We start from the raw sequence: 21,196 nt of genomic DNA, 5'->3' as shown, positions 1-21,196 counted from the left end.
GTGTTCCTCAAACATCGTATTTGCCTTGGTCTTTTGCTTTTGTTTTGTTTTGATTTTTTGCACTGGGAGCAAACCCTGTGCCTCTGAGTTATCTGCACCTAAGAAAAAAAGAGTGGCCCAGAGATCCCAATGCCACATTTAAACAGTCTGCTGTTAACAGTACTTTCCACATCCTCAGGTTTCTCAAGTACTTGCAAATTGAGATCTGCAAGGTACTACAGTGTTGCTTTTTGGAATAAATACTTATACAGTGAGTATACAGTATGGCCTATTGACCCACAGGTTTCCTGTGTCATGAGAAGCCTCCCACTGATTTGTGCTTTTGTGTTATTAAAGTTGTAATGCTATTCACAGTTACTTGGAAGTAAGTCTATTGCAATCAATACAGATTTTTCTGAGCAAACGTGCTGAGGTTTGATATGCATATCTGAAAGTAGTTTGGCTAATAACATATATTAAGAACCTATATCTTATTAATCCATAGCAATACATTTCTTTTTTATTTTTTAAAAATTAATAGCAGTAAAGTTTAAAAAGATAAAATAAAAGAATGCAAGTAAAAATTACAAAGAAATATCAAGAGTTCTTAAACAAGTATTATATAGAATGTCAAGTATTTTTCAAAAATTCCTGCAAATAAACAATTACTGTCCTTTCTACAGTAATTTTAGCAGTTAAAATTCATTGCAGATTCTTCTAATCACAAACAATTTTCTCAAAAATTCTATTCCCTTTTTACCAATATTTTTCCACTGTTATTCTCCCCATTAAAAAGAAGCTGTGTGTAATACAATTTCCATTTATCTTGATTTCTTTGGCTGGTGATCTTTCTACATGCTTAGTTAGTCTTACCAATATTATATAGTCAACTAACTAATTTTCCAGTCTTAGATAATTAATTTTCTTCTGCTTTCCATTTTAAAGCAGTTACCATGTACTTAAATAGTTCTATTCATCTTCATCTAACTATGACAACAAAGCATCAGTATAAGAGTTAATCTCTAACAAAATTTTCAAGAATTCTATTCCGTTTATATAACTCTCCTTGATAGAATAGTGAAGCATTCATTTAAATGTTAATCTCTGACAGTATTTTCAAAAATTCCTCTCTGTTCATATGTAGATTTTTCTATTATCCCTCTTATAAAGTAAGTTGTGCATAGTAGAGTTTCCATTTATCATTAAATTCTTTGGCTGGATTTCTATTTACATAATTAGCCAATTTTGCCATTACTGCATGGTCTGTTATACAGAGATACATTTCTGATCTAGCAAACAAGCATTCTGAAATATCAATAGTTTCACATTCTTGTATAAGTATCAGGAGTATAATCACAAAAGCTAGGTACCCTTTCACAGCAAGAGAACTGCTTAAGTCTGGGCTCCTCCCATGTCAGAATGCTGAAATGCAGAGGGGTGGGGAGACCAGAGAATATCCTTGGCACTGAATTCTTGCTCTCCAACAGGACCACACAGTGACTGCACGGGAAGGATCCTCCCATCCACCCCTGCTCATGAGCTGTCTGCTATTTACATGCTGCAGCAGGGATGCAGGATGACCCCGCCACTGAGTGGCTCCCTTGCCACTATTAAAATATAAATATATAACAGGCACTTCCAATATTACTGGAAACTCAATCTTAGGTATTTGTTATAAAGTCACCATATTTTTCAGATAACATGTTGAAAAGAAAAACAAAGCCAGTGGAATAAGGACTTTTTAAAAAGTTTTTTAAAGGGTTTTTTAAAAAGTATCATAAACCATTTTCTCCTACTTCTAGCTTCCAGTGAATATGACTGGCCAGAAAACACAGCAGGATTGTTAGACAGGAGTGAGGGGACTGAGGTGATGAACGCACAAACGAGGGGCACAAAAAACTCTGAGGTACTTCAGGAAATGTGGAAGAGGGGATGAATGGAAGTTGAACGCAAGAGCAGGTATGTGAAGATAGAAGCAAGACTGAAGGATCATATATTCCCTGAGATGATGCAACGTGGCGGTCTCTCAGTGCTAGTCCTTCCTTGTCTATTAAATCATGTCCTTTGTCCCTTTTATCATTCCTCTACTAAGGTATGACATACTTTGGAACACACCAAGCTACAAATCCTAGCACAACATAGCTGAGAACCAGCAGTAAATTCTATAATATTTCATAGAATGCTTTGTGATGCAACAGATGTGATGCTTTTATTTCAACTGTATGCAATGGCTTTTCTTACTAATGGGACTTCTCATTGAACAACAATGCCAAGAAATTATGCCTATGGCTCCTGTAATACCTGGCTCAGAGCATTTGTGCAATGTTGTGTCCATTTTTACATGGTTGAGATCCTACATTAAAGCAATTTCTTCTGGAAGTATAAACTGAGTTAATTGGGTTAGTACCACACAAAATGTGAGGAAGATATCACATTTGACATATTTCATTCTAACCTTCTTGTTTGTTTGTTTAATTTATTTTTTCTTTAAATCTCCAGGCAAACATCTACATTACCATTGGCACAAGTTAATCTTATTCTCCCTGGATTATGTTCCACAATATTTTTATAAATCTATGCACAGGTCCTCTCTGACTATACAAATTGCCTATACTAGAAAACTTAATATAATGTTGTGAGGCCGTAACTCACATCCCCAATTACTCACACAGACGCAGGCAATAAAAGCTAAAGACCTTTATTCCAAACGACTACAAGATTTATGTGTATGACAGAGAGCAGGAGCCACTGCAGACAGCTCTAAGCAACATAGTTGCCCCCTCCTTTCTGACCTCTCTGAGATTTGCTATGTGGATCTCAATCTCCTAGTACGTCCCTCTCTACAGGGGTTGGACAAACTCCTTTCTCTCCTTCTCTCGCTTTGTCTCTCTTCTAATTGGTCTAAGCGTCGAAGTCTCCTCCTCAGCTGGGCACTCTCCATGGCAACCAACTCCCCTTCCTGATTTCCAGGAACTTGTCCGAAAACTTGAGAGTCAGGTGGCGGGGGAAGTGTTTGTGCCATAGGCACCAAGTACACATCTCCCAGCTCTAAATCCTGATCCTCGTTGGGGGCTTCTGGCCCTCTTTCGCGTGCTAATGCCTCCTCCGAGTCGTTAGGCACAACATGTAACTTTTAAGCAGCAGAGTTTTAAAATCTCTTTCTTATTAGTACGGAATCTATCCCTGTACTAGGGAGAGATCTGCAGAGCCTTGCCTATGCTAGATCCACTGTAGCCCTTCCTTGGGCACAACAGGTCTTTATGGGGACATGCACACAGGCCTCCCAATGTTCATAATGGCCTGGCCTCATGTCCGTGAGCACGCACCAGGAAGAATAAGATAGAGTTATGCCCAACAGAGGAGTTGCTGTTTGCCCATGGAAAGACTGGATGAGCTCTACTTTACTATTAATGATTGATGCTAGTGAGGTCCATTAGCAATTTGTTGGGGTTTTATTTTTCTATTTACTTCAAAAAAACATGGATAAATCTAAGTGCAATGGGGACTTTATTTATAATGAATCATCTGTTTTGCAAAAACAGGAAGTTTTGAGTAATATTAAAGACAGGCCTCCACAAATATTGAAGCGCCTTTACAGGAACAAACAACTTTAGAAGAAGGAAAAAAAACATAGCCAATGAATAAGAACTTTTAGAACATATTTTTATGGTTTGAAAAACAAATCTGCCCACCGAAGTTGATTTCATTAGAATGTCTTATTAATAAGATGTTTGCCCTTTGCTGTACAAATTCTACCGCTATTGAAAGAAGCTCACCACACACTAATTTAATTGACTGTGATAGCACTCAGAAGAGTATCACAGATTTTAGCAATAACCTGTTAAAATAAAACAGGAACGATACCAATATTTATAAAACACCTGAGATTGTACTGTTTCACATACATAATCTTATTTTAATCCTTACAACTCCATAAAATAATTTATTTCATTTCTATATTGTCCAATAGACAAGACATAACTAAAATAGATAAAAACTATTATAGATTTCATTTCATTGTATTCTTAAACTACAGTATAAAATATTAATAGTGATAGATTTAAATATAAAACCAATTTTAATAGTTTACATACCTAGGACAAGTCCATACAGCTAAAAAACAACAACTGACAATACTCCTCATCTACCACATGCTAATTCGGGTTGGTAAATGCTTCAGTAAAGAGGACACTCTAAACATGGCTGAAAAAATAATAAAGTTGGAACCAGGCAGGAGTTAGGGGATAAATCATTCCATAATTTGGAAGATGCTGCTTCTTTGCTTCTGCCAAGCAAGCTTCCCATGGAGGCGGCTTTTGGAGGACAGTTCAGATATTGACTGTAGTGTCTGAACAGATTACTGTTGGAACTAGTGTTTTCTCAAGTATTTTACTCCCAACCATGTTAGGCTTTGAAGGTTAAGACCAGTCTGAATAGGGCTTAGAAGCACATAGGCAGCAAATGCAAGTGAGCCAGAACTGGTGCTATATGTTTGGACATTCTGGCTCCAGTTATTAGTCTGGCTGCTGCATTATGTTCAAGCTGTAGTTTCTGAATGATCTTCCAGGGAAACACCACACAGAGCATATTGCAGTAAACTATTTTAGAGATTACCAGAGTGTTGTTTACTAAAATCAGTTTTTCCCTATCCAGACAAGGACATGGCTGAACCACTAGCCAAAACTGGTAGAAGGCACACCGTGCCATGGAGTGGCATAGATGACTCAAGGAGCATCTCCAGGCAATGCACCAACTCCTTCAAGAGGAAAGTGCAACACCATCCAGAACAGGCAGACCATCGTCCATTTGGTCAGAGGAACATTAAAAGCATCTCAGCCTTCTCTAATTTGAGCTTCAGTTTGTCAGTCCTCATCCAGTCCACTGTCACAGTCAGGCACCAATTTAGCACATCCATGGCCTTGTCTGCTCAAGCTGAAAATGAGAAACAGAGCTGCATGTCATCATCAAACTGATGACAACACACTTCAAAACTCCGGACAGCCCCACTCGTCAGTTTCTTGTAGAGCTGAATGGCATGGGGGACATGACCGTCACCATGCAGCCAAGGAATACTCTTCAAGCATCACCTTCTGGCAAAAATTATGTCATATTATTTAACAGTGACAGTTTGCACTTTAAGCTTGGTTAGTAATGGTCTTTAATATTTTGTCGAAACACTTTTGCATGTAAGGGTTGCTACTCATCAAACTATCTCAGAGAAGATGGAGGCAGTTATAAAACCAGAAAGGTGACAGATTTGGTTGTATAATTGCCTGTGAAAAGTTACATGAAGGAATACTAATTCTAGTGTAGACCACCAGTCATGAGTATTAATCTAAATTAATTTTGATTTTGATACATAGCTTACCTGACAACTTTAACGCCATTTCGGAATGCTTGTATGTCTACAGCATAATTGCCATCAGCATGAGCTATCAAATTGACTTCTGAAAATTGTGCCTGTTAGATAAAAAGAAACTGCGTAAATAAACCAGTCAGATTAGATTCTTCCTATAACTAAGCTGCTACTCCATATAGGGTTAGTGCTACTGACTCTGTCTTCAACATTTGCACTGCAGGAAGTCAAAGGCAGAACAAGTAAAATAAGAAGTTGCTACAGGAGCTTTTTCCTCAAGGCATGTTAGTAAACCTGTGTAGAACGCAAAGCACTTTTTGAAATATGTTTCATATGAAAGCAAGAAGCAGTATGTGAGTCTGTCTAAAAATGGAACTAGCAGAGTCTATATCGGCTGTGCATCAAGGCTACTTCTGTAACATGGTCTCTGTAACAAAGAAATGAACAGGACTGGGGTTATCTATATCTAATTAACACATTCACTCCAATTCCATAGCCTTCTGCACAATCTCTTCTTCCCATCTTTAAAAGCCATTCTTCAGAAAGAGGCTCCAAGACTTTGCGTTTGCAAACAACACGACAACCCATTGCAACTAACTACCCATAGTGAGTTACTGTATTATCCAACCTCAGGCCAGTTACCATGGCGTGGTGGGGAGACATTTCTTTTGGAGAAGACTAATTGCAGGGTGACTTGTCATGCTGTGTGACTTTGCTCAAAGTGTATCAAGGCTACCATGCTGGAGAGTTTGGTTCGATGGCAATGGTATGAAGATGGGACTAAAGGTACCAACTCTAGGAGGCCCAGCTACAATTCTTCCTACCACAGTTAAAAGAAGGCTGCGCTTCTGCCCCAAAATTGGTTCAGAGATTAAGCAAAATGTAACACACTCATAGAAATGCACATCAGAACAGTGAGTATATAACAACAGCCTACAATTTTAGGTGGAAAAAATGGAAAATAAGCTAGGATCTGCGATATATCTTTCCTTCAATCTTAGTAGATCTAGCCTGTAGCTCAAGTGGTGATTTCAGATAAGAAAAATGGTTCCTGAAAAAGAAGTGCTCCAAGAAAGGATGCTATCAATAGTGATTTCACCAACAAAAGACATAGATAACCAACTGTCTTTATGTAAGACTAGGAGGGGAAAAACTAATGGATGCACTTTCATTCTAAGTTTAATTAAGAGTGTGACAGCTCCAAAACTGGGGAAAAATTCCTGCTTGGTGATTGAGCCAAACCCGGAGGGGGGGGATCACTGGAGGGCCAAAAGATGTCTGAATGTCAATAATTCATTCCTTGCCCACTCAAAAAGTGCTGTTTGATTTTAGTGTTTTTGCTAAGTTTAGCTTCCCATGTGTGACTCACTGCTTCATTGCTGCTGGCAAGATCCCTTGGTCAATTGTTCTGGCATGATTCTAAGCCCTGGGCCTGCTCCAAGGGGAGTATCTTAAAGTGAACTTAAAGGTCACCAAATAGCACGGGGGCGGGCTTTGCCTGCTCTGCTATTGAGCTGCTTGCCAGCATTGTATTATCTTGCCACGTTCTCAGGAGAAATTACCACACATCAAGTACAAAAGTACAGCAGGACCCCATATTCGCTGGCTTGGTGACCATGTTTTCTTTTAAATGCAGTTGACTTCAGCCCAAAAGAAGTCGTAAAACATCGTAAAGTGCCAAAGGAAGTCGTAAAGGGCTTCCCGTAAGTGAAGATTCTTGGTTGAATAGGGAAAGAAAAAATGTGTGCTGAGGTGAGAACCAACCACATTACCCCCCAAAAATAAATGCAGAATATAGCATATACAATATAGTGTTCACTATTAGCTGTGGATTCAAGTATCTGCAAGGGGGTTGGACCTGATCGCTGTGGATATAGGGGTCCTGCTGTATAAGAGAATGCAGGGATGTATAAATATGATAATAATCTTGGACTTCAAAGAAAATAAAGAACTTTGTACAAATGATTCTAAATGTGTGCTTTCATATGCACATAATTGTTATATGGCTTTTTTTACTGTTGTGTTACAATGTGATTGTGGTATTTTAACTGTTGCAAGCAATCTGTTTGCACTGGAAGGGTTCGGCTTAAATCCAACAAATGCATGTTGTCTAGGGTCAATATTAGTACTTCTTAAGTCATTTTTTATACGAGACTAGACATAGCTGGACAATTCATTTTTAATATGATCTTAAACATAAGAACAGAAGAAAACCATGGATCTTGCAGATGTGCAGTTTTCATGTAAATTTAATTGTATTGGTTTTATGTAGATACATTTGTAATTTGATTTTGACCTAGGTCCATTCTCAACAACCTGAATACAATATGTTATGGATATAGGGAACTGAAACAAAATGGTATATATAAAATTGACAATAAATTTGTACCTGTTCAACTCTGATGTCATATTCCCCAAGGATCTTTTTCCCACGAAAACATTTGGTCCTGGAAAAGATAAGGAATATTTTTGTGATTGCAAGGCATTAGGTGTAAATACATGGTAACAATTACATAATTATCCTTGAGAAAACTGGGCAATACTTTTTAACATCATTGAGCTATTTGGGTGGATTTTACGTTTCATTCAAACACATCTAACGCAGAAAAGAGCTATACTTGTGCTTGACATTCTAAGAATAAACCTTTGTGTTTATTTTCTATATCTACATGCTGAAAAGGCTGATGCCTAAAAAACATGAGACTCTTTTATATATTGGCATACGGACGATAGCACTCCCCCTCAGATTCACCTTTTTTTTGTAAACATCCGCTGGATGAGGCAATCATTAAACCTCTGGCATGCTTCATGTTTCAACAAATGACTTCAGTTTTGAAAACAAACACTAATACTGAACACTAAATTATGCCATCTGGAGTCTAATAAAACATTAAACAAAGTAAGACTAGGAATATTTCCACCGGCTTGCTTCCACAGAAGCACAAAAAGCTTTCTGAACATGTTAGGCTTAAAAGATCATTCTTGATTTTTTACCCAAGCATAACTTTATAAAGCATATTCTTGGATCCCAAGGACTAAATTCAGACTAACTTTTCAAGTGCTCATTGATTCAGATCTTGGCCTCCTTCCAAAGTTAAGCAGTGCCTTCAGTACTTCAAAAAAGAAAAGAAAACCTGCAAACCTTAATTATTTGCAGCATTCTAACTTGAGAAATTTGCAACGATGTTGGATATGGATTCATTTACTGTGTGAATTACATCTTTACATGAAAAAGGGGGGCAGCAAATACAAATACAAAAGGTACTAAAAAGTCATGCTTGGTAATGATGGTGTTCCCCTGCTTGGTTTACAGTTACAATGTTAGGCAAATCAACAGTGGCTAAGAAACCAGCTGCTTGCCAGTTTCAGAAAGGTTAACAAAACAAAGCCCTGCAGGTGCAAGTAAAAATAGTTTTTTACTGTGTTGGAACTGAAGATGATGAATACTTCCCCTCTTTATGCAGCATTCATGTTCCTAGCAGAATACAGTGTACATTAATTAATATTAATGACCCTTGATTACATTTTAGGAAGGAAAGCTCTAGGTCTGCAAGCTGGAGATTAGTTTTGGTTGAAAATCACTGACAAAATTAACAAGAAGCTGCCAGCACGAGTCAGTCAGTGGCCAAATGCATCTTGCTTAGAGCTACTAATAATCAGAGACATTTAGACAACCCAGATGTAACAGCACCCCAATCTGAGATTTCCACGTCAAATGTTTCCTGTGAAAAGATACCTGGAAAGGGGCAATAGAGCTGACTTCCACACTGACACTGACATTAAGAGTTTCATGGTAACGTTTTAAAATATCATTCCCTCCTTTGTGTCTCTGGGGATGAATAGCGTATTTCCCCAAAAATAAGACCTAACAGGAAAATAAGCCCTAGCATGATTTTTCAGGATGCTCGTAATATAAGCCCTACCCCAAAAATAGGCCTCAGTTAAGATCATGAGCCAGACGGACGCATTTAGCATGTCCATTGCAACACACGATGGACATATTGAATTATAAAATAATAATATATAATTAAATATAAGTAAATAATGTTGTTGCGATGGATCGGACATGACTTCATGACTAACAACAACAAATAATATTATTGACATCAATATTTAAAATAAATGCAAATATAAATTATAATTAAGTATTTGTAAATACCCAAGTGGCTGCCTTTGGATGAGAGGTAAATGCCTCAAGACTTATTGCCGAATGACCAATTGGATTACAGACACAATGCACAAATAAAGTGCGCACTTGATGACAAACGAACCTGTTTCATAATTCATACACTGGGTGTTGTAACGGACATACTTAATACATTCGTGTGTTGCCACTCCTATTTTGTAAGTCTTCAATTAACACTTGATTGAATGGTAGATTTAAAGGGAATAATATTTTGACCCCCAGACGAGTGCAAAAAGAAAGAGCTACTCCATCGAATACAAGAAAGGAATCATGGAGGACACTCAGGGCAAGAATCTTATGGCTTTTGTATGAAAAAATAAGACAACACCTGAAAACGAGCCCTAATGCGTCTTTTGGAACAAAAATTAATATAAGACCTGGTCTTATTTTTGGGGAAACACAGTAATTCAATATGCCCATCCTTCCATTGGACCAAAAGAGGGATGTAATTGGGTGTGCCATTGTAGGATGTACATTTCCTTTGTCCAATATGATTTAATATCGTCCTGATCACAATATATATCTATTGTATAGACTAAAATGAATGTATATTTAAGCTATAAAATATGTTTTAGATCCAAATATAAATATTGTTGTATCTCTTCAGTACTGGCATCAAGTTTTTGATTTAAAATTAATGAATGGATTATTTTAAGATAATCCTATTTAGTAGCCAAGATTTAGTTCCCCAATTTGTAGACAAGATTTCTTGTCCCCAGACAATACTGAACATGGCTAAAACTTCTATTTAAAACCAGAGCTTCTAAGTTGCATCACTGGTTCATTTTTTCAATTTAATCCTGCTTTATAGCCCCAAGTCTCTCAAAAGGAGAAAACGTTATTAAGCAAAAACATACTCAGCTCTAGCATTAGAAACTGAAAAATTGTATGCTGTTGACAAAGATTAGCAGTCTATGCCATGCTTTCCCAGAAGTTCTGGTTTACCAAAACTAGGCCAGTTCAGGCTCAGATTTCAGTTAAGACTTAGTTGGATCTGGTCATGAAGCCAAGCAAGATTCTAATAGACTTCATTCTAAGTACTTATTTCATACTTTGTTTAGATCGTGTCTCCTCATGTTCTGGTTCCTGAAGAATCTTAGGTTCTACATGATGCCAGGTTTATTCAGGCATCATTTCATACACTTTTCTCCGGCTTGACCACCACCTACTGAGCAGCCACTCCCATGTGTATGGGAAAAGAATCCATGAGGTGAGCAAATGCCTGGTGGAGCAGCTATGAAAATGGGAGGAAGCATAAATGAGTGGAGAGAAAGCAGAAGTTTGTGGTGAGGTGTAGGTTTAAAATAGTTAAAATGTCAAAAAATACAGAAAAAATGTGCAACTGCTACATACAGAACTAATATTCTAATGACAAGCATGAGTAAAACACTCTAGAGCTTGCTGATGACACTATGAACATCTTTCACATTATAACACATTATTTCCAAATGTTTTTAATAGTGAATATTGGTAATACAACATGTGGTAGATAGCCATTTATAACTTAGAGTAAATGTGGTTTGCTTTGCTGCTCCTTAGTGTCCTCTTTTGGTTTGTAAGACCAATTCATTCCATTACCATTTTTAACTTGTGAAAACACCTTTTGTCATAAGAACTGTGCAGGAATTCCCTTATTTTAACAGGTCTTGTAATGCTGTCTTCAGTCAAGGTAATTTTATCATATGATATAAATTCATAACAGCTCATTTAAGGCATGCTGACACAAAGAACCATTAGGCTATTCATAATTCAACTTTATGGTTTAATTCATTGTAGAATCCCAGAGTCAAACTCCAAGGTAGCACAAGACATTATTTTACCTATTTTCTTAACAAACATTTCCTCATTTGGGCCTGAAAGTTAATTTAGTTCAACCTACGCACATATTTTTGATCACGTTCAGCATCTCACTTCACCTAGAAAAATGCCTAATAGTGGAGATATATATGGTTGGTTTAGTAACGCTAACTATAGTTTAGTGTTAAAAGATTGAACCTTAAATTCAGATGCTTTCCTTTCTCCTTCATCAGAGACTTTCAGCTGTTGGGCAGTATAGAAAATCAATCAATCAATCAATCAATCAATCAGAACATTCTGCTTCCATTCTAGATTCACTGTGGCTCAGCCATGGTGGTCAAACATAAATGTGGTTATCAAACTTTGGTTTGATCATGATTAGTAGAAACAAAACAACTGCAAACTGTGTTCCTAAATAATAATTTAAAGTAATTGAATATTAGAGTCATGCCATCACCTTCCCTGATTAAAATGCTTAAGATAATATTGAAATGATGAAGAAAATTAGGAAGCATCAAAGAAAGAGCCATTTGTACAAATACTTGATAAATGCATGATCTAGTCAGGATGTAGAGGTAAAATTTATAGATACCCCAGATGACTGTGCCCCAGAACAGTTAGTCCTGGAACAAATCAAAATAAGCTATGTAAGCCACCTTAGATTCCTCACAAGAGGCAAAAAGGTGGGATATAAATGCAATGTAATACTACTGCTGATACGAGGGGTCTTCAAAAATTTCTGTACTTTTATATTTTATAAATATATTTTATATATGTTTTGCTGATGGCATTAAAAAGTTGGTATGACACTGGGGAAATGCATTGCAAAGGATGGTGACTATGTAGACAAGTGATGCAATTTGTTTTTTAAATTCTAAAAATAGAGTTTTAAAAAGAGCGGCAACTTTTTGAAGAACCCTCGTAATAATCCAGAGGCCAGGTGACCCTTGACTAATCCTAGGTGATGTTCAGTAACACTAGTGCAACCTAAGTGTTACTGAACATACTTAGAAACTATGATGGCAATGACATCACTTTTTAATATATATAAAGGTGAGTGCCAAAGAAGCCTAATACAGTCACATTTGACTTTGAAAGAAGAAAAAATGGGGGACTAGTAAAAAGAAGACTGATAGGGAAAGTCAAGAGGGTACAATCTCCCTACAATATGTGGACTTACTTAAAACCAACAAAATAGAAGTTTGGTTAGAATCTAGAACACTGGTCAAGAAAATGCAAAGTAAAGTTGAATCTAAGAAGACACCAATGTAGTTAACAAGTTGAATCCAGAAAATTGTTGAAGTGGTAACAGTGGCTGGGTTCACAACAACCCATGGTGCGGGGGTTTTTAACATCGTTGGTCAGTTTTGTTGCCTGAACCCAGTCATGGTAAATTTGATATGGTAAATTTATAAATTTGAACTTTAGGAACCATGATAAGAATCCAAGATCTGTTCTATGGCTTTTCTGTATCATCATGACTTGGTGTGTTGTCTGAACACATAGATCATGGTTTCTATTGTCCTGATATGCAACTACCACAGAGTTCTCTGGAAAGAGTGGCAACTGCAGAAGCCACTCCAGCCATCCAACCTGTGTGTATGGATGTAGGAGGAACAGGCCAGTGACTCAGGCAGGAAATGATGGACCTTGGATTGAATTTCAGGTAAAATTGCTGATGGGATACACCCCAATAGTGGGGGGACTGAGCAGGGAAACCCTGATAAAGTAGAAACCACCTGATTGTCAGTTTTTTTTTGGTTGAAAAAAACCTGAACAAACTTAACCACACAGGGTTGCTTGTGCTGTTGTGTGAATCCATTCAGAGTTTGCCAAGTTTAGGTCACTGTTAAACCAGTCCTAAGCCTTATTTTAAAAAAAATCAATTTCACCCCATTTTTGATTTGATATACAATTGCATTCATGATTTATCCCTGTGCTATAGGGTGATACAATCATGCATATACCTTTTGTTTAATGGGCACTGTTATATAGAGTGTTGGCAACACCAGTCAGTGCCAGTCACTTTATAAGTGATGATGAAGTGTTCACATAATTGGGAATGAAGCCAGAAGGAAAACATGGCACAAGGAGTAGAGCTAATTGCCTACATTACCCCAATGGCTGCACATTCAAGTGCACGTCTGCATTTCGGCTGATACAGACAGGGACCCAGATGAATTTCAGGGCCATGGGGAAGGCTGCTTATTGTTGCTCTGGTTAAACTGTTGAGGATCAGAAACGCTTGTTTCTCTATTAGCAATCACCAAGAGATCTGCAAGTAGACACTAATCTTATTCTACTTTCTTCCCACTCCTGATTTAATCTCCCTGCCTTCTGCATTCTTAATTTTCCTTGTCCACTTGCCTGCCTCTGTGTTCCAGCCTTCTTTGGAGAGACTCTTGGCTTATAGCCTGGACTGTGATTAGGTATGGATTAGGGCTCCCCATTGAGTTGGAGCTGCAGGAACATTTCTCCTGAGCCAGGCCTTGGGGCCCAGTAAAAAGCTACCTCATTACTGAGATGATCCTATAATTAGTTCCTGACCTTTTTGCTTTCCTCTGTACTCTGAAAAAAACCCTCATCATTTGCTCTCTCTCTCTCTCTCTGTTGTTGTTGTTGTAGAAACAGCAATAAAAATAAATGAAATGAATGTCCTGAAAGCTTAAAATAGGCAGAGTGGCGGGAAGCAGGCATGCTTGCATGTACCGGGGGCAGGAGGGGGGGTGGCATGAGAAGGGAAGGGAGTTCCCCTCTAGCTCACATCCAGGAAAGGGAATGAATTGCCACTGCTGGGATGGTGGCTGCACTGGCAGTTTACTAAAAGTAGAACAAAAAACAAGAACACTTCTGCTGCCTCCCTTAACAATCCAATGTAGGAAACAGCTCTATATCTGCACCTGGAAGAGAGGGGGAGCTAGCAGGCCAGTGCTGGGATCAGAGTAGTCCCCAGCAGCTACTCCAGCAAAGGAAGATGAGGCTCTCTGGATCAGGGCCATGGGAATGCCAGAAAGGCTCCAATGCTATACGAGATCCACACCCTTCTACTGCTTGCCAAGGACACAGTTCGTGGTAAAGCACCTTAAAAGGAGGTCCGGATTCTTCAGCCCTGATGAATGGAAAAAGGTGGGACCCTGCATTCCAAATGCTTTCTGTTTTTAACTAATAAATGATGTAGTTCATTTCTAAAGACGGAAAGGTTTGTTCTCCCGAATGTCAATGAGAGACTGAGAGGAATAGCAAGAGAATGGGGAAGGGGAGATAGTCCTTCCGTTTATTGAAATAGGCCAATAAAACCTGTCAAAGGCCAGACTCAGAATTAAAAAATGATGGGCATTACTAAATATGGACCACTCCTTCCTAACAAATGTGCTCAAATATGATCAAATGTATTCAGCGATTCCACAAAAAAAGTGTCAGCTATGTATTTGAAAAGACAGCTGGGAATCACAGGAAATACTAGAGTGGAATATAACAGTTTGACATCTAGATGTTTAACAAAAACTAACAATAAATTCCTATGCTTGTTTAGTCAGGAGAAAGTCTTACAACTTCCAGCATTTTCCAGCCAATGCTGGGACTTCTAGGAATGTTTCTGTCTAAATATGCATAGGACTGCATCTTAACTGAACAAATTATGCCATTCTAGAGAAAGAGATGAGTAAAGGAGGGATCCAGTTCATAATTTCTTCTGTGCTTGTGGGTAAGAGTAAAATTCTTATAAAGTCTGTACAGTACTTAGCTGCCTCACTTTCTTAAACATATCATTGCAAAAGGAAAAAATGCAAAATTCATGCCGCCGTAATATCTTTATCAAGTCAGCTCCAAGGTCACAAAATCCTCTGCAACCTTCTCAAAACTGTTCACAGTATTTTGTGGCGTCTGAGTTGGCTCAATAAAGTTATTGTCTTTCTCTGAGGTTACCTGAGAAACTTCTTTTTTCTGTACAGATCGTGCTGTTATGAGTTAGAGGCTTTGCTTACTATACCCTTGGACTCTTGATTTGGCTCATTTGGCTGTGGTACAAAGTAGGGCCTTCTCAGCTGTGGTACCCACCATGTGGGAATGATCACCCGTTTGAGATCTGACAAGTTTCCAGTGTGAAGAACTTCTGCTGCCAACTTACACATCTATTTGCCTCAACATTTCCCTGACTGCTAGCATTATCAGTTAACCATCAGTATTGATAGTATTTTATGGTTAACCATTGTCAGTTTTTAATTTCATTTATTGCTTTATCATTTTTATTGTATTAATGATGTTGTATTTTATTCTAAGGATCAACTATTTTATATTATATTTATTTATTATTTATTAATTTAAACAATTTCTATGCCGCCCCATTCGCAAAAAGCCTCGGGGCGGCTTACAACATAAATAATTATATAATTAGCCTTAAAAAATCCGGAAACATCTCGGCGCGTACATAAAAACCCAATAAATACAATCAATAAATTAACAATTAAAATAACTTTTAAATAAAAAGGTCTTGGCCTGGCGCCGATAAACAAATAACGGTGCCAGGTGGACCTCTCTGGGGAGCACATGCCATAGGTGGGGTGCCATCACAGAGAAGGCCCTCCTCTGGGTACTCACCCTCCTAATATCTTTCACGGAGGTTTCCCGGAGAAGGGCCTCTGCTGCCGATCTCAAGGGGCGGGAGGGCATATATAACCTAATTTAAGCTTGTAATGTACTTTAGAATTTATTTTTAATAAATGAAACATGATATAGAAGTTATCTGAAATAGATAAGTAAATAAATATTGTGCTAAAATGGAATTTAGCTTTATTCTTTTACAATTTTTTTGATCAGTATGGCCAAACATTCCCTTTTATGTCATTGCTGTTATTTCACAGCTGTGCATATTTCCCCCTTAGTTTGCTTTCTGCCTCCTGGTTCCCTTCATTATCTAAGACGATTAAAAAAAAAAAAATAGGTGTCTGGGCTCGCCTGAGTGGAAGGTGATGCAGAGAATAAACTTGCACCCAAGTTCTGCTGCTGAAACTGCCTTGATACACTGGCAGTTTCAAAGTAACACTTTCAAAATAAGAAAGCCTATCTTTTATTCTGTTAGCAAATGTCAAGCAGAAATAGGTTCAATTTAGTTCCTCTTTTAGATGAGCTTGGCTGTGGAAACTAGTTTGGAATTATACCCTATAATTAGTAAAAGTACAAAAGCTACTTTTTTGAATTTGAGCCACTTATTTTTGCTATACAGAATCACAATATTTTCCCAAAGGGTATTTTTGTTCCCAGAAGCAAGTACTATTTTTGCAACCGAACATAGGTCACAATCTATCCTATTTCAGTAAGAGATAGTTAAACATGTATTTAACTATCCTGTTGAAATACATTGAACTTAAAAGTGTTCAACTCAATAATGAAACCTCGTTCCTATTTCTTAAATCCAACAGCTACTAGTGCCTACGGAGGCTGGTGGGACAGAACAGTAGACTCACTGGGGGACTAGGACTAGGACCACTCTTTGGAATCTTCAAAAGATAACAACCCATATCACTGAAAGGGAAAACTGAGGAAAGGCAGGTTGCTTCCCTGTAGCTATAGTTCTTCAAGTACTCATCTGTGCATTCACACACATGGGGTCTGAGCCTGCATAGAGCCTATTCCTGGGAAGCTTAGAGCATTTTGGCGAGAGCCACCCCCTACCCCAGCATCCATATAAATGGGAGGAGTCCTAAACAAGGCCACCAGGTGGCCTCAGGACAAAAGGATGATTGGTACTGACTTTGCATTCAGTGAAGCTGTATAGTGCAAGGAAAAGACACACGGACACACGTGGAAAGACATGGCCACAAATTGCTAAGTCACTCACAACACCCAGTGCGGTAGGTGGATAAGCTGTGTGAATGTACAGATGACCACTCCAAGAGAGATGGTTATAGAAAGCCACCTTCTTTGTGGTCCCTCTGCATCACACACATGGGCAACTAGCAAGCTTACACATTCTTGGATGGTGCAATGTTGAGGAGAGAACTGCTCTCTTGAATGTGTACTTGGCCCGGCTTGATCAAGTTGGTAATGTTTTGCAAAGGTGCATGGTGTTGACCGGGTCACCATCTTGCACAGGTCCAGTAGAGGACTCTCTGCATGCAGGGCTGTCGAAATTACTACCTCCTGAGCTGAGTGCACTTTTGGCCAAACTGGAACCTGCAGTCCTGACAGTTCAAAAGCCAATGATATTGTCTGCACCACCCAGGCTGAAAGGGGCTGTCCTTTAGTCTTGTCTCCATAACAAACAAAATGCTTTGGGATGCATTGAAGGATCCAGTCCTGGAGGGCTAGAACACCAGTGCTCTATACACATTCAGGGTTTGCAGCATAGACTCCATCCACTAGGCTACACTGGGATGGGAAAAATATTGGCAAAACAATGTCTTGGTTCCCAGTCCAACACAAAGGAGTGAAACCGCTCCCTTCTACTGTCAGTCCCAAGCAGCTCCAGTGGACATTGAGCTGGTGATGACAGACCCAATAGTTCTGAAATGTCAGCCACTGCGGGGAGATGAGAGGATGGTTATCCTAAATCTCCTCCTCAGACATCAAGGATGAATTTGAACCTTGGTTCTGATGCAGTGTCTTCCTGGGTGCTTGGTTTCCAAAATGGCCAGTAACTGGCCAAGAGGCTGTTTGACACCACTTGGTTTTGGTGACCAAAGGGTCCACTGCTTTCACCTCTTTGGCCCACTTGGCCAACTTTTTCACCTTTGGAAGTTTCAAGAAGCTGCCTTGAAGCTGAAGGAGGTGATGGAGCCACAGATGGATAGTGGATGTGGTTGAATGTACAGACCTTTGTGAAGTGACAGAGGTGGCAGTGGATAGGTAGGAGAACTTAGGTGCACCTTGGGTGCCAACTGAACAGAGAGCCTTGTTCCAGAGTTTGGTGCATAAGTAGTCAGCTTAACACCTGCTTAGCAAAGGCCTGGCAGTGGGGACACTGCTCCATCACATGCCCCTCACCCAAGCACAGTGAGCATAGAGAGTTCCTATCCATTAAAGCTAGCTTAGCACTGCACCTCATGCACTTCCTAAACTGCACCTTCTATGCCATCGAGAAGCAAAGAAGGGGAAAAGAACGATGAAGAGAAAAACTGAAAAAATACATATGGTATGTGCAATACAGAAGAACATGAAGAGTCTTTCTTTCTTTCTTTCTTTCTTTCTTTCTTTCTTTCTTTCTTTCTTTTGTGGGTAGGCCAGAAAAGAAGCAGTTTTTTGAGAAAAAAATCTTGCGAAGGGAAGGAAAAAGTTGGGCATATTGCACAAGCCACAATTTCTTGAAAGTAAGAAAAAAGAAGAATAAACACTCAGGAAAAAATCTCATGAAAGAGAAAGAACTACTTGATGCTGCTTTCAGGAAATTGAGGGAAATGGTGGGATCTTCTCCCTTTTATATGGGTGTTAGGGAGGGGTTCCCACCAAACTGCTCTTACCTATTGAATATTCCCTGTAACAGGTTCCGTACAGGTGCAGAGACCATATATATGATGCACAGAGACTACAAAGAACACAACTTTAACCTTTTGTGGGCAAAGGGAAAATCACGCAACCACACAAAAGCACATTCTCCTATTTAAGCAATAGCTTCCAATTTACAGAGAATCAAGTAATTTTAAGATCACAAAACACTAACTTAAAGAATGCCAGTGTAAGAATCCCTGTGATCTCATAAACTCAAGCTCCTGCTGCTGTTGCTAATGATATGTTATCATCAAAGCCACACAACCAATGCTGCATCATGACAGGCCCAGGACTTGCAGTCTTTAGAGTGGGACTCTACTCTGACCCCTATATTGAACTCACAACTCACAGCATACACACATGGTCAACCATGAACAATAATAATGCAAGAACTATTTTCAGTAGGCATTTCAGTAGAAATCATCAGGAAAGTATTGTGCTTTCCTAAAAGCAAAGGTATCTTCCATGGTCATGCAACACAAGTCCCATCCTTTTACAGGGCACCAAAACAACCCCCCCCCACACACACACACACACTGACCCTCCACTCCTAACAGCTAAACAGGGCATACAACAGCTGCTGTCGATCCAGATCATTCTGCTGCATCCCGTTCCACAAATATTTGCAAATATTTGAAACAAAGCTAAAATCAATCAAATACTCAGGACTGCCACTTCCTTATTCTAAAGTCATCTTAACCGAGTCCAGGCTGACAGCTCTGGTGCACCAATTCTGGGCATGAAAGGGTGGGAACAGGAGCTCACCTCCTTTTGGTTTGCAGCTTGGATAGCTGCATCATCTTGGGGGAACACTTTGCCCACTTGCCCTTCCAGAAGAGGCCCAGAAAAGCTGCTGGGGATTGGGATATGATCCAGCAGGGAGGGAGGTGGTAGCAGGCACATTTGTGCTACTGAGCTGGAAAGAGCAACAGGAACAAGGGGAGGAATATTTTCTCCAAGAAGAGGGAGGGATTCTAACCTCCTTCCACTGCTGGAGAAGGTGCAACTGGTCATAAGTAATAAGATATGTATTACTAGCATATGAGCCCTGCACACTATTTAATATCCCATACTTTTGATATCCTGTAAATCTGTTAAGTAATGAAAATTTTTACTTTTCAAAGAGCTATTCCCTCATCATGGGAAAACTTCAGGCAGCTTCAGACATGCACTAAAAATGGCATGTCCAGCAAGTCTCAGCCAAGGCCAACTTCCTTGTGAATACCACTACTCTAAATACCACCATTACAGTACATCTAAGATGGAAGCAATAAAAAAGATGATGGAAACAATTATAGTTTTAACTGGAAGTGTGTGAGCCAATCACAAAGTCCTCTGGCCAAGGTACACTAAACTTACACATACTGTAGCGTTTATTACATTCATTTCTTGCCATCTCTCTTTGAATTCTGGCAATTAGTCAGAACTGCAACACATTACCTTGTTAATGAACTAGATCTAAGTACTTGTCAGGCTGATTCCTGAAAATAAATGAAAGCAAGTGGCAAAGCTGATTCTAATGAGAATGGAAAGATTGTTTTATGCTTAAAAAGTGAAGTGCAACTCCCAACCAATTCAACAACAGTTTTGTTGAGTGGCTACTGGCAGTTGGCCCTAGAGAGATATGCAGTTTATTTATTATTGTATTTGTAAACCCCCCCCATTGCCCAAAGGCTCTCTTGCTCTCTCGTATGGCAGGGTATTAGTTCTATATAAGTAAGTGCTTCTAACGATCAACACTGATCAAATTATCTGTGAGAACATGCCATTCTTCTGTTCCCATTATATGCACTTTCATTTTCCTAAATGCCGTAACTGGAAACATTATTTTACATCTCAGTGCACCAGGAGATATGCGGCACTGACATTACAGTTTCAAGAGGTTCATGCATTCCAATTTCCTGCTGTCCCTTATAGAATATTTAATATTTACCAGAGTACAAATTGAAAACTGAGGTATACCTTGTATGTATTGTTCTAAAGAAAAACACATCTATTATTTCTATAGGACTGTGATGATCTGAGGAAGGAAAAATATTCAACATCTATAAAGTCTTAGGAGAACCAAAGAAACATGAAATGTTTTAAAATATAGAATATATTAATTTTTGCAATACACTAGCATTTCTGTATATTGTTAAAAATTTTCTCTCTCTTTCTTTGATACTTAGCCCGTTTCCTGTTGCATTTTCAGAGAAAAGGAGCATATTCTTAGTTCTTTTTCGTCACACTATAAGGTCTTCACGATTGTCTTCTGTAGCTTTTGCAGAAACACACATTTGAACACAAACGCTACCTTCTGCTGCCCTCTTGTGTAGAAAGAGAGGATACCATGCAAAGTTAAGTGCTAATTAGAAAGAGTATTTAGTTTCACCATTTTTTTCTGGTTTTGCAAT

General features: G+C 38.8%; 1 protein-coding gene and 1 long non-coding RNA gene across 3 annotated transcripts in view; one reads left to right on the top strand and one right to left on the bottom strand.

Annotated features, from left to right (window-relative positions):
- Positions 1-21,196, bottom strand: part of SYN2 (synapsin II) — a 198,988-nt gene that overhangs the window by 106,934 nt on the left and 70,858 nt on the right. The window contains exons 2-3 of the mRNA XM_044451365.1: positions 7,725-7,782; positions 5,348-5,439 (exon numbers count right to left, since the gene is read on the bottom strand). Of these exons, the coding sequence (XP_044307300.1) occupies positions 5,348-5,439; positions 7,725-7,782 (150 nt within the window). The remainder of the gene's footprint in view (positions 1-5,347; positions 5,440-7,724; positions 7,783-21,196) is intronic.
- Positions 14,172-21,196, top strand: part of LOC123034186 — a 71,477-nt gene continuing 64,452 nt past the window's right edge. For both annotated transcript variants that reach the window (XR_006416711.1, XR_006416710.1), the window contains exon 1: positions 14,172-14,444. This is a non-coding gene — a long non-coding RNA (uncharacterized LOC123034186). The remainder of the gene's footprint in view (positions 14,445-21,196) is intronic.

This window comes from Varanus komodoensis, unplaced genomic scaffold, assembly GCF_004798865.1.
Source record: "Varanus komodoensis strain SLA01 unplaced genomic scaffold, ASM479886v1 scaffold6_2, whole genome shotgun sequence".
NCBI classification, from domain to species: domain Eukaryota; kingdom Metazoa; phylum Chordata; class Lepidosauria; order Squamata; family Varanidae; genus Varanus; species Varanus komodoensis.
This window is presented reverse-complemented; position numbering and strand designations above follow the sequence as displayed.